At 40.1% G+C, this 18,884-nt stretch overlaps 2 protein-coding genes across 5 annotated transcripts in view; both read left to right on the forward strand.

The window, feature by feature from the left end:
• Positions 1 to 300: 300 nt before the first annotated feature.
• On the forward strand, positions 301 to 5,760 carry LOC125765835 (ubiquitin-conjugating enzyme E2 G1). The gene is made up of 4 exons (XM_049431325.1): positions 301 to 427; positions 1,019 to 1,415; positions 2,550 to 2,652; positions 3,107 to 5,760. The coding sequence occupies exons 2-4, from the start codon at positions 1,370 to 1,372 to the stop codon at positions 3,459 to 3,461; spliced, it is 504 nt and encodes a 167-aa protein (XP_049287282.1). The 5' UTR covers positions 301 to 427; positions 1,019 to 1,369; the 3' UTR covers positions 3,462 to 5,760.
• Positions 5,761 to 6,560: 800 nt separating this feature from the next.
• The window catches only part of LOC125765784 (calcium/calmodulin-dependent protein kinase kinase 1), a 92,779-nt gene continuing 80,455 nt past the window's right edge, over positions 6,561 to 18,884 (forward strand). Inside the window, exons 1-2 of one of the 4 annotated variants that reach the window (XM_049431254.1) lie at positions 6,561 to 6,819; positions 14,835 to 15,534. The gene's annotated coding sequence lies outside the window, so the exon portion shown is untranslated. The other 3 variants (XM_049431256.1, XM_049431252.1, XM_049431255.1) reach the window with 3 other exon arrangements.

Below are 18,884 nucleotides of genomic sequence, written 5' to 3' on the forward strand. Positions count from 1 at the left end.
TTTTTTTAAAATGAAAAATGAATATTATTTTAATGTTCATAGCGTTTTATTACTATGAAATCATATTATAATATGCCTTTCATGTGCATTTTGTACGCTTTTTTATGTTGCCATACAAGAATTATTGAGCAATAAAAAAAGAATTAGGTATAGCTTATCAAAGAAAGTTGCATTTGGAAGTGAGGCGCATTTATGTGATCAAGATTAAATGCAGAAGGCATTAATTTTGAACCACACATGCTGATGTAAAAATATTGTCGATTACCACGATTTTGTATGCGGCTATCCCATTGTGTTGTGGGCTGCGAGAGAGCATTTGTTCAGCAACACTGGTGTCAGAATTGCTTCACTTCCGTTTGGTGTTCGCTCGCAATAGGACTGCGTACTCATCAGACAGGACCGTAAATTGGTTCAAGTTTAGCAAATAGTACGGATCCGTTTCAGCCAATTTTTACACCTGCCTCGGTGCTAGGTACACGCGCGCGTGCTCGTTCATTTATCTCACTCTCTGTCTGCAGTGCTGGTGTCCTGTCAGCTTCTGAAAAAGTCGCATGAGTTTGCATTCCGGATGGTCTGTCTGATTATATCGGCCGAATCCGAATCACCCATAGCGGCTTTACTGTGGAATTGTTGCTGTCTTGTGCGCAAGCAATCGTTTGCAGAGAGAAGCGTCTAGAAGTTGAATGAAAATTCCAACATCTTGCCATATACACTTGTCTCTCTGTGGGGACGGTGTCGGTGATACTCGCGAGGCGATAATTAATTACTAACTCTGGTTAAATTTTTTAAATAAAATAGTTTTTATTTCGCTGAGAGTGTGCGAAAACGAGACAAAGGAAGCGTTTAGGACTAGTGTGACAAAGACAGACAGAGTGGATGAAGTAAATGAACCGGTAATTTCCGAGCATTTTCGCGTACGTCGTAGCATAGTACCACGCACCGGAGGCTGTTTAATGTTGTTTTTTTTTGTTTAAGTAATATGGAAAAGTAAATTAATTTTTTGTACAATTTGCAACAGGGGCCGGGAATCGCTAAACGCGGTCGAGTGCGGAAAACGTGCGGAACGAAACAAACGAGTCTGGGTCGGTGGGAGCGGTGTGGTGAGAATAAAACAGGCAATCCACCAGCTGTAGGAAAAAGGGAGAAAAGTAGCGAAGCGAGACAAAGAGGCAACTAAGTACGCTTGCTCAAGCAATCGAACATTTGGGGGAATAAAAAAAACTAACTTCCACAACTGCTGCTCCTGCTGCTGCTGCTTCCTACTAAAGTAGAAAATATACTTGTGCAGAGTGCAATATTTTTGTTTTTGTTGGCTAACTTTCTGTCCAGAAGCGGTGCAGTTCTTCAATCCCAATATCCCGGACATCCAATGTCAGAACCTCAGTCGTCCCTGCTGCTCAAGAAACAACTGGCTGGTAAGTGGAAAAGAAGTAGAGTAGTGGTGGTGCTGGTGGAATGGCAAGGTGTGTGTGTGTGTGTGTAAGACGAGGGGTTTTCCAGACGGAAAGTCCTCGCCGATGTCCTTGTGTGTAGTGTGTTTAAAATTCCCGTCATGAGGAAGTGCCGGTGTCAATGGTATCCCGCAGTGTGGTAGAAACAGAAGTATGCCATTTGATTGCAAACCTCAATTTGTAGGACAAGTACGCGCAAGCTTGCGGTATTGGAAATCGATAAGCAAATTATCATGTATTTATTTTGTCTGCCTGGCCGGAACGCGTGATGATGCCCTCAAGAACGAGCTGCAGTGGGGCTTCCTTTGTCACCTTTCCGCGTACAGTGCCGGGTTTGCTGTTCAGCGATGCAAGCCCTCTTGCGTCCGGTAAACGCGCTGCGTACGCTTAAAATGGGCAAGTTGAAGGGCCCTGACAGACGAGGAAAGGACGCGTGCGTGCGGTGCGTCGTTGAACTTTTGTCAGATTACTCTGCCCTACGTACGTTCGGTCAACCCTACCGGCATGTTTTTAAGGTGGACACAACATCTGGCTACCGTCTTCTAATGCATTAAAGTCTCCTTTTCTTCTCATTTTTGTTGTTGTTGTCGACAGAAGCCAGTTTCTTTTCTGCAGAAGAGTGAATATAATGTGACTTCTCTTTGTTTTCCGACCACTGACAGCGTAGTATAGGGTCAGAGGCATTCAGAGGCATTGCCCTTTTCGCTACGCTTTAACCTTCGTGAAAGTGAAACGAAAACGCAAAATGAATGAAAAGATGAAACAAACCCAACGCTGTGGGAGAGTTAATGAGGATCCGCATGAATTAATATATTAGTGGGAAGGTTTGCTTTGTTGCTATTTTGTGAATATTATTTTATTTCTTGTTAAAAACTCGCTATAAAAAAATGTAAAATACATTTTTATTTTAAACTATTACTCTACAAACGTGCTGTAGCCAATTTTAAGCTAATGATGAATTTTAAACTTTTGTCACAATATGATGAAATATTGTAAATCGTTACGACATGAATGACTTTCCATCTTCCATAAAGCCAAACAAAAAAAAATAATGTTAATGCTTTCGTTTTTCAATTACTATTTCTTCTATCCTTTTAGAGCTGAGCAAAAATCCTGTGGAAGGATTTTCGGCCGGTTTAATCGACGATAACGATATCTTTCGATGGGAAGTGCTAATCATTGGACCACCGGATACTCTATAGTAAGTACATGATGTAAATGTTGTAACACACATTATAATCTAAATTGCATTCTGAATGATATGAAAAATACTTTAATAATAAACATAGCTGTTAGCCGTTTTTGGGGGTAATTTTAAACCTCATGAGAAAGCACTTGTCATGGAGACTACGAATGCAGGTGTGCTTAAAATGAGGAAAATCATTAATAACCTATGCTCAAATATTTCTGCTGGTCCCCTTCACACTAGGCCATAGCATACGACGAGGAATGGTTTACATTTTCATTGTTAAAAACTGTAATCTAAATTCAGAATTGAAGTGTTAGGAAGAGTTTGTAAAAACACATAACAAAACAGTTTATAAAATCATAAGAAAACATATAGCCATGACAAATTGGCATGCAAATTGAGAAACAAAAAATCCTACAAGTTTTCCTTAGTACTAACCGTTACTGTTGTTTAAATTTACTTTTAGCGAGGGCGGATTCTTCAAGGCACATCTACATTTTCCTAAGGAGTATCCTTTGAGGCCACCGCGCATGAAATTCGTCACAGAGATTTGGCATCCGAACATCGATCGGAATGGAGACGTATGTATCAGCATCTTGCACGAACCGGGCGATGATAAATGGGGCTACGAGAAAGCATCCGAGCGCTGGTTACCGGTGCACACGGTTGAAACGATTCTAATATCGGTCATTTCCATGCTGGCCGATCCGAACGATGAATCGCCGGCGAATGTGGACGCGGCAAAGGAATGGCGAGAGGCGTATCCCGAATTTAAGCGAAAGGTAGCCCGGTGTGTTCGAAAGAGTCAGGAAGATTGTTAGTAGCATTTATAATACTTTTTTTTTAAATTGTCTTATATTTATTAATTAATTATTGTACGATTACACTTACCTTAAATGAACGAAAGAAAAGCATTGAAGGATCAAGTATCGGTACCGTCTACTACTAGTGTCCCTTATTCTTCTACTGACTATCACTACCGTTATCTCTGCTGCTGCTGTTGTTGCTGTTACTACTCCTACGACGACCCCCTACATTCATCCGGGCAATGCTAGTGAAGCTTTCGGTAAGAATGTGTTATCCAAACAAATGACGGTTGGTGGTGTCACACGTGTGTCTGCCCGAAGCGGAAGTGGTATTGCTAAACGGGAAGACAGCAGCATTCAATGAACGCCTGAGTATGAGGAAAAGATACGAGAGAAGAAGGAGCGAAAAGAGGGCAGGACAAATAATATTTGATACCCCTTTCCTGAAACACTGTGTGCATGAATCGAAAATTAAGTGGACTGTGATTGATGAGAAGAAGCTTCACATTTGCAAACTGATCAATATCTAGAAGAGAAGAAAAAAAAACTAAGCGCAGACCCCCCGAATGTTGTCGTTCCTTTCTCGTACTGAAATAATTCTAGCTTAGATTTTGTTTCGCCCATACGATCGAAAACAATGATTGCGCAAAAGACCATGGATTTGTTCCTTATGCATCAGTTTACTCGTTACATCCTTGTCTTTTAAAACTCTAGCGCGTTTGATACGAAACTATTGAAATGTCCTAAAAATACTGGCTTTGCGGACTGAGATTTTTTTTCAAAGCGTACGAATGCGGATAACCGTTTTAAGGAAGCAAATTTGATACTCAGGTACATTAAACTACGGCAACTTATTACATTTACGCGTGGAGTGAAGTGCATTCAAAAGAATAAAACAAAACAAGAAGCTTAACCCAATCGAGCAATGAAGCATGTTAATGATGATGTGTTTGTGTGTGTGTGCGTGCGTGTGTGTACCTCGTGAGGACACGATCGAACAAAAGACATAACAAATAATAATATACTTCTCGTAATCAACGAATCTAATGCAGATTTATGGTACCGCTTTCGTTATGATTTGCTTTATCGTATTTTAGTCCAATGCTGATGATTTGCGGCGAAATTAGGCTCAAAATAATGAGATGGTTTGGATATATTTTGGATACGGTTTGATTACCTTAAAATTTTACGCTGATGTGATTTATGTTGGTGATGATCACTTCCAACTTTCCTGCCAATCATTGGCATACTTTAGAGAGCTTCTATCGCTTTTATATTGTAAATAGCGTATCTTCATATCATGATAATCCCAGCAAAGCATCAAACAAATGGTTAGTTTGTTTTAATTTGATTTATCCGCCCTATGCTGTATTGTTCTCCACCTAAGTAAGCACCAATCTAAATTTAGTACTTAGCTGGTGATCGTGTGGTTAAGGACTAGGGAAAGTACCCTAGTGCAGCTGTTCTAATCGCAAGTATCTTAGCCATTATCCATCGCATTGGCCAAAGACAATACGCGGCAGGTGCATTGGTATAGGACAGCATAAACGTTGACTCGTTTCATGATTGAGGATCATAAATAGGCCCCTCAAATGGATGGTTGCCTAACGGATAGAGGGGGATACATATAAAGCAGCAAATGTGACCTTACCAACATAAGCTTCACAGTAATTACAAATTTACTAACACGAATAAGACACGATACAGCAAACAAAGGTAGTGTGCAATGTGTTTCGCTACTGGATTAATGCAACAGGACGTACGAGCCGTTTGTTCGAGCAAAACTTTAAACAAACAGGCTACAGTAAAATTATGAGTGTACTCTAGCAAAAGGCAGCTTAGTTAGGAATAAGAAAAGAAAACGATTGGCATTGAATGGAATGGAGTGTTAAGCAATCATCAGTGCAACATTTGCTACGAAAAAAAAGATTAATGCCGCAAGATTCGTGCAAAATCCCTTAAGAATAGCAACTAAATAGTAAAAGTAGCAAAAACGAAAAGGAAACCCGAGGATGGCTACAGCATAACGATCGGAACGCGAACTATATAAAAGAGTGCTACACGAATGTGTCTTAGTTCGTTTGTTTCTTCCGCTTTATTCTCGGTTATGTTCCTTACAAAAACTTACTTACGTTTTACTGAAACGCAATACATTCTTTAAAAAAAAAAATCCTCTGCGTTTCCCATCTTAACAGTTTCCTTCCCTATCTCCGCGAAGGGTATGTAAGAAACATCGGGCGTACAAGTGAGATAATTGTAAAACAATTCAATACCAATAAAGAAGATCTGCATCTGAATGATACGGTTTAAGAAAGCGATTGAGTTTCGTGTGTTTTTGGGTTCGTACTGATTGAGAAAGGTTTTCGAACAGAACTTGTTTATGAAACTGTTAAATATTGTACCATAAGCTAGAGCATTGTAAATAATGATTTCTTAAGTCTCTTGGTTAATACGTGAATACAAATCAAATATCCAAAAAGCATCTGGTAGAATCAAGCCCGAAAAGTAAACCTCGAGGGACAATGGTAGAAGTCACAACAATGGTATTAATTAACTTCGAGGGAGTTTAGGAAAAAAAGGGATCGGTTTTAATTAAAGGGCAGCAGAAATTTCGTTACCTACCTGAAGCTCTGTTCCATTTAATCCAAACACCGACATATCGGCTGTTAAGTCACTTTAGAACACGTTTAAAAAATATGCAAAAATAAACAATGTGTAAACCATTGTAACTTTTGGGTTTTAAATTTAAAATCCCCCACAATTTACAAGATCACCGCTTGCGCAAAGCTGTGGCTATTACATAAGAAAAAGCTTTTCCATGTAATTTTACAAAGATGCTTTTCGTTGCGAAAGCTCCCGTTTGAGCTTTTAGTTTAAAACCCGCGATCGAAAACTTATCGTTTCTCCGTTTAGCACCGAACGTACATACACGGCAGGGTTGAAAGGAAAAGGAAACCGAACGAAAAAGAGAACGCAACAGCCGAAAGGTTGATTGATCTTTCCCTCTCCCTCTCCCGCTGCCAGTGGCTTCGGGTTCGGTTAATGTTTGCGCGATGCAGCAGTGCATCTCTTTCACTCCCTTTTGGCGCGCGTAAATGCTCTGTTCGATGCCGTGGGGGGCGCACGCGCGCGATCGCTATACACCGTGTTAACGTAGCAGGTCGAACTGTTGTTTCAAACAAACAAGCTTTGGCTTCGCGGCAAACAACACCACGTTCGAAACCGCGTACGGGTCCGTGTTTTGCGTGCGTGCGTGCGTGCAAGATTCGCGCGAGTGCGAACGTGTTATAAAGGTGCGGAAGACGCGAACAAAACCGGCTGCAAACCGGGCTACTAGTCGCACAAACGCCGGGTAGGTGAACCAAAGGCGACGGTTTGTGGCTTTTTTTTGCTCCATCGTGCTTCATTCTTTCGCTTATATTCTCCTCGCCACGTACATATACATCACTCAGCATAAGACAGCCGGCAAAACGGTATGCGGAACCAGGAGGGCCAGACGATGTAAAACGTAGAAGATGTTGAAGGAAAAAAGTTCGTTCTTGTTCTTGGCGCGATCTTTTGGTGACTGCTGCTGTGTCTTGTCTTAAGGTGGTTTCTCGTTTTTTGTTTTGTTTTGAGTAATGCTTGCGCTCCACCATTGGGTACGTATTGTTGTCGACTTTGGCAAATCGAAAAAGAACTCGATAAAGCTGTTGAAAGTCGTTCAAATGCAAGACGAAAAGCAAAAGTAAAGAAAAAACAAAACTATGTCCAATCTAACACGGATGAGCTTAAGGTGTCGAATTGGGAAGTTGCTTGCTTCAATGGTGACTCGATCTTCAACGTTAAAGTCTCGCTAGTTGCAAAAGCGATGGGGAAGATGGGGGGGGAGGGGGCATCAGTCTGATTGTGCGCCACCTAAACCCCTGAATGGTGAATGGTGGCAAACAGCAGAGGCAAGTTGTGCAAACAGGCAACAACAGCAAAACAGAAACGCGTAACAAACGGCCGGTGAAGCGAAAATGACAACGGCTACAACACACTGCGTCAACCATATGATTCGTGTTTGTTGCCGGTGGACGCTCGCGGGATGACCTCGAAGATGTTGGCCTTCGATGCCGGTTCGGAGATTTGTGAACCATGTGTGCGCGCGAGCTTTACTCCGATGGCGAATGGACCTTTGGGTGAGAGGGTGCGTTACCACCCGCGAGCAGTTTCACGTGTAGCGTGTGGGAAGAGTGATGGTGAATACTGGGAATTGGCTGGGTTATTGATCACAGCAAACCGTAAGATGTATGCGAAGACGATCCATCCGGTTTTATTACATCGCCTGAAGTGGAGCTTTTGTTTGTGGGTGAACGAATAAAGTGGGTGAAATGAACATAATATGTGAAAATGTGATCAAAATTTTACTAAGCGAATGACATTGGCCAATGTTTTTTTACTAGATTTGCCTCTAACTGTTTGTTAAGTTGTGACAAACGGTTCCTTTGATGTGTGCCATTAAATGATTTTCGTTTTTTGTTTTGTTCTTTATCGTTTCTGTTGCGAAGCAAGATTTGATAGAAGAAGTTTGCATGAAATGTGAGATCCAAAAAAAAAGTAATTTAATTTTGTGCATAATTTTTCCAATCTCTCTACGAAACGAAACACCAAAAACCGGACGAAACACGGGGAACGAAAGTGTGACCTAATTTAATCGTTCTCGTTTAAGTGGCGATAGAATGCTCAATTTTCCGTTTTCACCAAAGCAACCCAAAAACCATACACACATAGGACACAAGCATAAGAAGGGTGAAAAAAAACGACCAAAGCAAGCAGAATCACAGCATCGTCGGGTTCCTTTGATACAGGAATATTTCTTTTTTTTTTGTGTGTGTTATTCCCCTTCCGATAGTTGGGGGATTTCATGCTACGAAAAAAAGTCCCCCGATATTGGGAATGGGGACTATCAACTGCATCATGCTCTTAGTCTGCATCCTCGGCGTGGGTTTTTTGTTCTCGTTCTGCAAGGTGGCACGAGGTGTGCCGGGTGTAAAGTGATCGACTTTTGGCTTCCTGCAGTGCAATGCACTTTTCTCACATTCAGCTTCGCCCTACTACGATAATCGATTGACCCAGTTTTACACAGTTGACCGTGGTTGTTCTATGATGATCGAACAAACGAGTGAAACTGCATTCGGGAAGGAATGTTGCGAACGGTCAGTACAGATTCTAGAGAGACCGTATCCATCTACATTTTTTGGGATGGGTTTTTTTTTGCTATGCACGACTATAAATTATGTTGATGCAGCTTTTCTTTCAAGTTCGTTTTTCACTCATAGAACATTCTGGGTGGAACGAACCACACATGATTAAAACAGGATTTTAATTGAGCTACATACTTTTTCTCTTCTTAATTTTGTGTCCCCCAAACTATGGCTTGAATGCTTCATAAAAAACTTTTCCGTACCGATTTGCATTCTGTTTAACATCTTCTTTTCCGAGCACTTTCTGGCACAAATCAAACAACTAATTCCAGATGCATGAAAACTTATTTGCACGCTGCAGCTGTGCGCTGATCGCTTTGCAAAGCTCGCCATGAAATAAGAAGAAAGAGAAAAAAAAGCTTGACTTGAGAAGTACAACGGCACTCCGGTTCTGTGCAACCCCAACCCACCCCGCGTTTGGGGTTCTTTTCTCGTGACACAAATTTAAAGTTTTTTTTTACCATTTGCTGAAGAACCCGGCCAAAGAGGCTGGCATACACATAGCTTCTTTCGTGATAGCTGTGGCACTCGATATATGCATAGAACCACGTAGCATTTCGAGAGGCATACATATATGGTGGTTATGAATAAAGAAACAAGCCGATACAATAGGAAGGGCACACGTAACGCCACCGTACTAGAAATGGGCCTTAATCCATACACGAAGCCACCGTATCTCACGTTCGATTGTGTGCTATTCAAGGTTGTACTATTTAACATCTATACACACAAGAACAATTGAGCTTTTAATTAATATGAAAATGTTTTTTTGTGTGTGTCAATGTACACCGCAAAGTATTAAGGGTGTAGGAAAAGAAAGTCTAAATTAAATAGATTTGAAAGTATGCCAACATGTGTTACAGACTTCTGTCAAGTAATGTACAATCAACTCATATGTACGGGACACATTTACTTATTCTAGCTGAGCAACAAATAGTAAATGGTTGTCCCACCTTAGGCCTAAGACGTTAATGTTTTTTCTTTAATGGCCGATACGACTGGTTCGTTAAATACCTTTCCAATTTCCCTTATCATCGAAGACTATATTCATCAATGGCCGTTAATTACATGGCATGACATTGATGTGTCCACTGTAAATGCTGACGATTTGTTCTATTCCATTTCTGAGTATTCACAATTTCAGTGTGATCAGTGTTAGTAAACTAATGATGGGTTAAATTCTACGTTTTTTCCGACGTAATCCAACTACTGGCCATTCCGGAGTAGACTTCGGACCAGCCCCGAGATATGAATGCTTCTATGAAAACTGTTTAAATAAAGCCATTGATCATAGCTGTTCGCGATCGATCCCTACGTTGTGAATTTTAGTTTTCTTTCGGAACGGTGAAAAATTAATCTGGAGCGCGGACCGTTCGGCGTACGTATTTTATTACAAGTGCAGTGATTTTTCGCAATGGTTCTTAGCCCTAACGGTCCTTACACTAACACAACTAACCTCTGCGTTCGTAACGCTACCCCGGTGAAAACAATAATGCATTAATCGGAATAATAAATTTCAACTGTCAAATGAGTGTAACGCATACGAAACGTAAACAATAGCTAAATACCAATACCAAATTGAAAACTATGGAAAATTCCACATGAAAACTGTGGAATATCCAGAAGAAACCAATATGAAACGTCGAGGAAAACTAATGAAAACTTCAATGGAAATTTGTAAAAAAATCTATGCGAAAACATGTGAAAGAATGCCACAAAATACGAGGAAAACTACGAGAAAAGTTTAGTAAAACTGGGGAGACTTCATTTGAAAATAGTTTGAAACCCCACGGTATGCTGCTGAAGAGTCCCGCGTCTATTCCGGCGTTGACTTCGGAGTCGAAATTGGAGTAATACGGGATTTAATCTCGGAGTTGTCTCTGGAGTAATACGGAATCGAGTCCGGATTTTGTTGCAGTCGAATTCGATTTTCAAACTCCGGGCGTAGAAGTGGTGATTCATGATTTCATTCCGGAGTTCACATTTTCACACAACACTGAAGTCAACACCGGAGTTGAAGGCTTTGACTGTGGAGTAATACGGAATCGCGTTCGGATTTTTTAAAGCAGTATTAGGTTTTCCATATGTCGAAGTGGATTCATTCCGGAGTTCCCATCACTATAGTGAGCATTAAATATTGTCCCATATATTATGGAATTTAAAAAAGGGACTTTTTTATGTTGTTGCTTTTACACGAGCTTTTATACGAAATATGAAACTTCCGCTTTTTTTCCAATAGAATCATCACATCGTACCACAGGGGAAGAAACATTGAGACAAAAAAAAACGCACCTCCAAAATCCTTCTCCTTGCCATCACATTTCAAACTATATTCACACAAGCCATCGCGACACTCAGTGCCCTTTTTGCTTCATCATGGTTTTTGATTGTGATCAACTTGTAACAAAGAATGAAGTGTGTACACCCCACACCCCCGGGGGGTGATTACAATGACTTTCGGTAGCAAATCAGGGGTAGCTGTACGGTGCAAAATGTGTACGGCGGGTGTGAAGGAATTTGACGTTTGGGAAGAAGTTTAAGATTTTGTTTTGGGTGTTTTTTTTTGTTCTTCTGTCTTACCAGTACGGTTCTATTTTTGACGTCAATAAATCTTACCTCTTGCAAAGCTGTATGATCGATTCGGCAAGAATCAGACACCCCAAACGATGAGGGGAGAAGGGATGTGAAATCGGCAATCTCGTTTGAAGGGTACCGCGCGCATATAAAGCGCATGAAATGATTGACTTTGATGAGTACGATGCCTTACGATGATTCTGTGTAATTTAGCTGTTACGGGGAGCTAAAAAAAATGATGCTTTCGATTAATTCTTGAATTGTGCACCCAAATGATTTCCACCGAAACAGGGTATATATTTCTATCAAATATTTTGCTAAAGAAGAGAAAAAAAAGTACCACCAAATTGTTTATCTTACTTTCGAGAGTACGCATCAGGCTTGGGCCAGACTCTTCATCAAACCTGTCGACAAACACCTGTCACTAACAGTGATGTTCCCGTTTGGGAGGGCAGCATGAGCAGGAGAGTTTACGGCAAAGCCTGTAAGGGATACAAGGGAGAACGTTACTTTACAATTTACATGCTTAGTATATCTGACAGCAAGGTTTTGTTGCGTTTACTTCACATGTTTTCATCGGCATCTCGTGCAGAATGGTCGGCTTCCTAACTAGTTTTCCCAATAGTTTGCTGTATTTTTACACAGCTTTGATGAAGGGTAGGATTTTGTCAGTATTTTTTTTTTCTTTGGAACCGTTTCACTCAACACTGCATTGAGTGTAAATAGCTTGCATAAAATTTAAAATGAATAAAATAAAAACCCTGAATTTTTGGCAGCCATTTCTGATATAAAACATATTAATAAATCTAGAAACAATAAATCCCCAAAAACCAGTGAATGCTGTAGCTCTAATTTGTTCCCGGCAAACATTTTTCTTATATTGAAATTATGCATACTAGTTATATTGCAATTTAATTGGAACTAGGTATATTTCTTTTCGGTTCACATAGCAAAAGTAAATACCGAGTACATTGGAATTTATCCAAGGAGATGTATCATTGCTCACATGTGTTCAATAGTAATGTGATACTAATAACCATAGAAGAATATCTCCAGGAATCGCCAAAGAAGAGGATCTCCAGAAGACAAACCAAGAAAAAAACCAGATGTAAACCAAAAAATGATTGATGATGGATGGGCCGTAGAGTTACTTGATCTCTTGCTATCTTAAATGGTCCTCTTACGATGAAATGGTTTACTTGTGATGTATCTTTTCATATTCGCTACTTCACTATATCTGAGCTAGTGTCACGATAGTCTCGTTTAGGCTAAGACCTGCTGTTTGTGTTGCCACACGACTAATTCATTTCAGCTTATTAAAGATGATGTAATGAAATAAAACAAACCAAAACAAAAGGTTGGAACGTTCGAAAAATGCTGCACTAACCTGAAGATGCCAGAGCATCTATCTTCAGAGGGGCGCAAATATTAATCTCGTCATCGTATCCGTCGCTTAGCAACCAACGTTGATGGCGGCATGTATGTACATGGGATCCTGTAATTACTATTACAACATCGTACACGAACGATTCCCTCCCTTTGTGCACATGGAGGCAAACTTTTTCTTCCCCCTTCCCTCCTTATACCCTTTCCCCTTACGTGAAGGGGTCGCACAAGATAATTAGAATGTGCATGCTGTAAATCATCGCCGGCATAGGCCATTATTCACACCGACCATAAATGTTTCTTGGAATGGTTTCGCACCGAAACGAGCTAATGAAGCATTAGTGCAGGCGTCGTTGGCATCGAGTGTGCCGTCTCAGGATGTTCGCGGTTACGGTTGGGGGGGGGGGGGGGGGTGATTCTTTCCCCGGTGTCCACCCGGGGGTGGCCCACCCGGATCGAATGTGTACAGGTTTTTGGGGTCAAAGCCGCTGTTGATGGTTTTGCGGGAATCTAATCAGTGGAACGTGCGCGAGCTAATGAAGCTAAAGTTTGTTTGGAAGTGTTTGATGCAATTGGTCGACGAAAGGACGTTACTGTGCTAATCGTTATTTGTTCCCCCTTTTTCTCATTCTCTGTCTGTATATGTAGGTGCAGTTTTCGTACAAATGATAATGAGACGGTGGTAATGATGAGTGTCATTTGGGATCAATGGGCGTCATTTGTCGGCGTATTGATTGAAAAAACGAAAAAGTCCAATACATAAATTCCAGCACAGTAAAATAAACACAACTGTTGCACCGTAACGACTGGTGTTCGGTACAAGGTTCCAAACTTCGTTAGGATAAGGAAATTTGAATGAAACAATGATAGAAAATTCTATTAAGGAGGAAACCATGTTTCTGAATGTTATTGGAATTGATGTATTGTAATTAATTTCATTAGCCTAACTTATCTTAAGGAATATTTTTTCGGGATAGCCCCATTGCAGGCCTCAAGGACTAAATTTTTTTTTTCTAAATCCAGCCAACGAATGGAACAGATATTGATTCAAAATGAATACCTATATTTCATAGATTAAAATACAACTTATATTTGGCAAACTCAATCATCACAAAATTGGACGACATGAATGTTACCGAAAAATACCAATTTTAGAACCAATCTTTGTAAAGAATAAAATTTATAGATTTTGTAGCAATTGGCTGAAAAATACGAAAGAAACCATAATGCCAGTATCGAAATTATGATGGCTAATATAAAAAAATTGGGAAGGTCACTATGTCCTCAAACTCTTGTACTTGTTCAATTTCATAGATAACTTTATATCATGCACTAAAGGCTATTAAACATTTTTTTCTATATAGTCTACATTTGATGGGAAATGTGCGTACTGTAACAAAATATTTTTAAACAGAAAATAAAATACAAACCAATTATTGCATTTACGAAAGGAATTCAAGAGCCATGGACCAATGCTTTATTCTTGTCAAGTATTTTTGTATTTTTTTATGTACAGTTGAACCTAGAGAAACAAGTTTAATCCTTTCGTAAAATTACTCATATCATAAATTATTTTTATCTCAATTTCTCTCATTTTTTACATTGGAATATACTGAAAAGACACTAATCCGCTGTAATTCGTGTGCGATTCGTCGTATCTCTCAAGCAACCACTGTATGGAATATTTCCAAAATAAAAAAATTGCTTTCATGATGTATATACATGCATCCAAATGTACAAGCGAATGCATCCAACGCGATAAGATCGAATAGATCGTCCGGAAATAACACGTGTATTTTCCCCCCGCTGCTGTATAGTAGTAGTTAAGCGATATTAAAATTGTTACAATTACTTCACTCTACCATCACATTTGTACCTGTTACACTACGGTACACGTGTGTATTGTTTTTTTTTTACCCCCTATTTTTCCCACAGAAACACTCAGTTCTGTTGGCGCGTAGCGATATTGATTGAATGGGTTGAATAATTTAAAATGCGATCGAACATGGAAATGAGCCCTGGTTGTTTAATCCGCTTTATGATATCATGTAAAAATGTACATAGTCATCATGTTTTTATTCGTTGTAGAAAGAGTACGCTAATAATAATTTCACCAAAAGTAATAAAAAATGCATAAGAAAACAAACATTCGTTAAGTGCTTCTAACTTACCTTTATTTTTATTTTATTTCTATTTACAGAAATCCACATTTCGAAGCTACAGAAAAAATAGGCCAGTGCTTAAAGTAAGGCAGTGTTTATTAAAAAAAAAAAGAAATCCCCATTAGAATGTCTCCCCAGAACCGCTGACCAGAGCGCGGGCTGTTGTATGTTGAATGTTTAATAGAAAAGAAAAGCGACGCGTGCTACCGTGCCCCAGTGTCGGTGCCGTTACGGAAAGTGGTGCAAATGGCAAATCAAGCAAATGATTGCAAGAATATACCAGGTCCGGCGACCAATCTGCAACAACAGTGTAGTGCAATCGTGGCGTATTGATTCAATGTTTATCTGAATAGGGGCTTGGTTTAGTAGTGAGGAGGTCCGATATTGCCCCAGAGCTTCTGCTATTTTCGATCGCGTGGAAGTAGCTGCTTTTTTTCCTTCTCTTCTTCGTTTCTTACCCGCTTGGTTTGGTAGGTGCAAGTGAAACATCTAACAAGGCTGCCAGGCTGCGAATCAGGAAGTGATTATATCCGAACGACTAAATGGGCTTGGTCGGTACGCTTTCCCGCCAGTAGCACAACAAGAAACAAAACCCGATCGGGGAGTGTTTTTGAGGACCCGGGCACCTCGGGCACTCGGGCAAAATCACCAGCAAATGAAGTGCTAATCGGCTAATCTCACTGATCAGGGGATGAGCAAGAGAAGCCAACTGGATACGGCTGTAACGATTTGATGCAGGTGAGTTCACGCGGTGGTGGGGATCGTACGGATGGTATCATCTGTTTGTGGAACCTACGAATGGGTTCTACCGTAGATCATTAAGTAAATGTATTTCATTAGGTTGGCAACTAAGTTGCGTTTTGTAGGTTTTTTAAATTGATTTTTAGTACAAAACATTACTACAGAGAATTTTGTCGTAAATTACTCCAAGTTGATTGTATTTGCTATCTTTTTCACACAGAATTATTACAGTTTTTAGAGGCTACGAGTACATAAAGTCAACGATAACCGGAAAAAGCACGTCAAAACCACTTGAAGTTATTAAAATATAAACAAAAATAAGTTATGAATATATTTTTTAGTACAAACCACCTTAGTTCTAAAGATCTAGGTTCAACATGGAGGATCTAGATTCAACAAAACCTTCTTGAAGTTATTCCAATATGAAAGGAAAGAAAGGGTCATATTTTGTCCCTCTCTTGTAATAAAAGTCAAATTACCCGGTACAACTTCAACAGCCACCAAAGAACTAAACCGATATAGCAACCTTCCGAACACCGTTCGATCTATTTTCGTTTATACTAGCCGTTCTGTGTAGCTCTTTTGTACACGACACTATATCCATCCATCAGTAGCTTATTGCTTTTTTCCTGTCCTCCTTGTTCGTTTTTTTTGGAGTAGCAAATTCCGTTCTCAAAGGAAACCCAAATTGCTTTGGATCATGATTCATGTCCACCGGTAGTAGTTTCCGAGATCAAACATAGAATAATCTTCACCAGACAATGATCGGCACTACGTGCCATAGAAAGGAGAGCGCTTGAAGGGATTTCAAGCTTTTCAGAAAAGATGTTCTTTACCTTCTGAGCGGCTGCTCATCGTTCCGCTTCGGAAAGCTTCCCGAAAGCTTTGTTTCGTTTCGTTTTCTTTCTGAATCCTGTTTTCGATTCCTTCAATTATACACCTTGTGCACGGGGAGCTGGTGGACTGCCGGGTGCCACAAGCGCCTTTTACGGGCGCCATGGGACAAAACCGTAGTCAGCTCATAGTTTCACGTGCGGGAAATAATTCCCGATAATCTCGTTAAACACGAGCCAACTTCAACGTGTAAGGTGTACACACGCCGGGTTCGTTCTATAGCTGCAAGTGAATAGCAAGATTTGTCTTGGAAGACATCCTTTGCCAAGGACACGGTTAGTCTCACGTAAATGCATACTTTTCACGTTCAAGGATATCGTCACTGACCTTCTGCTGATGGTGGTGATGCTAGTGGAAAAGTGCTTGAAGAAAAAGCGAGTACAATTGTGGGTCGCCAATCCCCACCCGTTTGACAGGTATTTTGTCATTTAGAATATTTGAAGCTCTAACACGCGCGTGCATTATTGCTTTTCTCTAACGAAAATATCGTACCAAAGTACGTGAGGATTTTATTTGATGAAAGAATTGGCACGAATTTATTACATCCTCCCGGGGGATGGTAATTCTATTGAGGATTGTTTAGGGATTCATAGCGTTTGAAATTGTACAATCACTATTTTTAGAAAAAAAAATCGATAGCGTACGAGTGACAGAGAGCTTAAAAGCTCAAACAATTGTTCTCTTGGATGTTCCTATATTGGAAAAAAGGCGAGTGTGGCTTACTTCCATTGAAGTAATTCGCTTAATACTATTTGCAATAGAAACTAGTGATGGATAAAATTCTATTTTTTTGGAATCTGTGTAATCCAACTCCTGGACATTCCGAAGCCGACTTCGGACCCATTCCGTAATATGCACGTCTGTATGAAAACTGTTTAAATAAAAGCATCGATGAAAACGGAACTTCATTGGTACTCAATTCCAATACCAATTGAAAACTATGAAAAATACCAGTGAAAACTGTGGAAAGTCCGAAAGAAACCTGTTTGAAACCTGTAGAAGAAAACTATGAAGAAGTTCAATTGGGAAAAAAACTGGTTTAAAACTTGTGAAAATCTATTAAAATACTTTGGGAAAACATGTGGAAGAATCCCAAAAAATATACGAAAAAGAAAACTTCACTAAAACTTGTGAACACTGGTACACTGCTGAAAAATTCAGCATTGGAATCCCTAAATTAGATGTGATATCGCATTCAACTCCAGTTTTGACTCCGGAGAAATACGGGAGTTGGTATCCGTAATTGACTTCGAAGTTGAGTCCAGAGTAATTTGGGGTCAAATCCGGATTTTTTTGGAGTCGAATTCTGTTTTCCAACTCCGAAGTGGAGTCATAATTTCAATCCGGAGTTCCCATTACTAATAGAAACAAACAAATTTCAATTGACAGTAAAATGTCGCTTCGATGCGTCATGATACTATTTGTCGTAGTGTTTTTTTCCCTAGTGGAGATTGAACGACACTCGGTTAAACAAATATTGGACGACGATTTTTAGCAAATGGTTAAGCAAATTCTTCAATCTATTGCGCTGTTTGGTATGATGAGTTGTGACGACATTGCATCGTTTGTTTTTTTCTATTTGTTACGAACAATTCCACCATTACTGGATAGTTCTGTGCACATTGAGTGAACATTGTTCTTGTTTAAACAACGTTTACAAAAAAAACGAATGGGGGAAGAGACAGAGGACACTATCTCAAATGGCAGTAGTCAGTTGCAAGCAACTGACTCAATTAATGGGATTTGTTGTTTTAGTCGATCGGTTTGGATGTGGTCGTTTTAGTTTTTTTGTTTTGTTTTCTTTCATTCTTTTTTGTTCCCTTGTTGCAAAGCTCAGTCAATCTCACATCCAAACATCCCTCACTACCCATGATGGATGGAGTGAAATAATTGAACAGCTTTTTTTCCCATCCAACAAAGAGACAACTGCAGTTGCTATCAACTAACGTTGAAAGAAAGGTCGAAGGTTCAACATGCAGCTCACATGGCATGTTCGGGGGGAGGTTATCTACTGGAGGGTTTTCTCTCACGAGTCCCTTCGCTCTTGTGAAGGGAAACTCGCATAGAAAGGTTAGCAGGACAACAAAACGAAGAAGAAAAAACCGAAGCGACTTTTACATTGCTGCCATAGTTTCATCAGCTCACCATTCGGATGAAGTAACCTTTTGCTCCTGATCGATGATTAATAGCGATAAATTGTGCGCGACAGCGACCCCCGCGCGAACCATGGTGCGCATGGTGCTGGTGAGGGTGGATATGTTTTCTTTCGCTCCTGACTATCCCTCCCTCCCTCCGCCGAACAAGGATTTCCTCGCTTGTACAGAAACGCTTACAAATACGGAAAAACTCATTTTGCTCCGTGGGTTTTATCGCACAAAAAACACACCACACTGTCGGAAGCAATAAAGAGCGCAGCGAAGGTTGAAGGAAGTTCATCAAAATCGAAGCATCGT

The sequence above is a fragment of the Anopheles funestus genome, chromosome 2RL, assembly GCF_943734845.2.
Source record: "Anopheles funestus chromosome 2RL, idAnoFuneDA-416_04, whole genome shotgun sequence".
Lineage (NCBI taxonomy): Eukaryota > Metazoa > Arthropoda > Insecta > Diptera > Culicidae > Anopheles > Anopheles funestus.

Bases quoted from the DNA above. Each gene is read 5' to 3' on its own strand.
- LOC125765835 (XM_049431325.1), top strand. From the start codon at position 1,370: ATGTCAGAACCTCAGTCGTCCCTGCTGCTCAAGAAACAACTGGCTG. The intron at 1,416-2,549 runs GTAAGTGGAAAA...CTATCCTTTTAG, and splicing joins GCTCAAGAAACAACTGGCTG to AGCTGAGCAAAAATCCTGTG. The intron at 2,653-3,106 runs GTAAGTACATGA...ATTTACTTTTAG, and splicing joins GGACCACCGGATACTCTATA to CGAGGGCGGATTCTTCAAGG.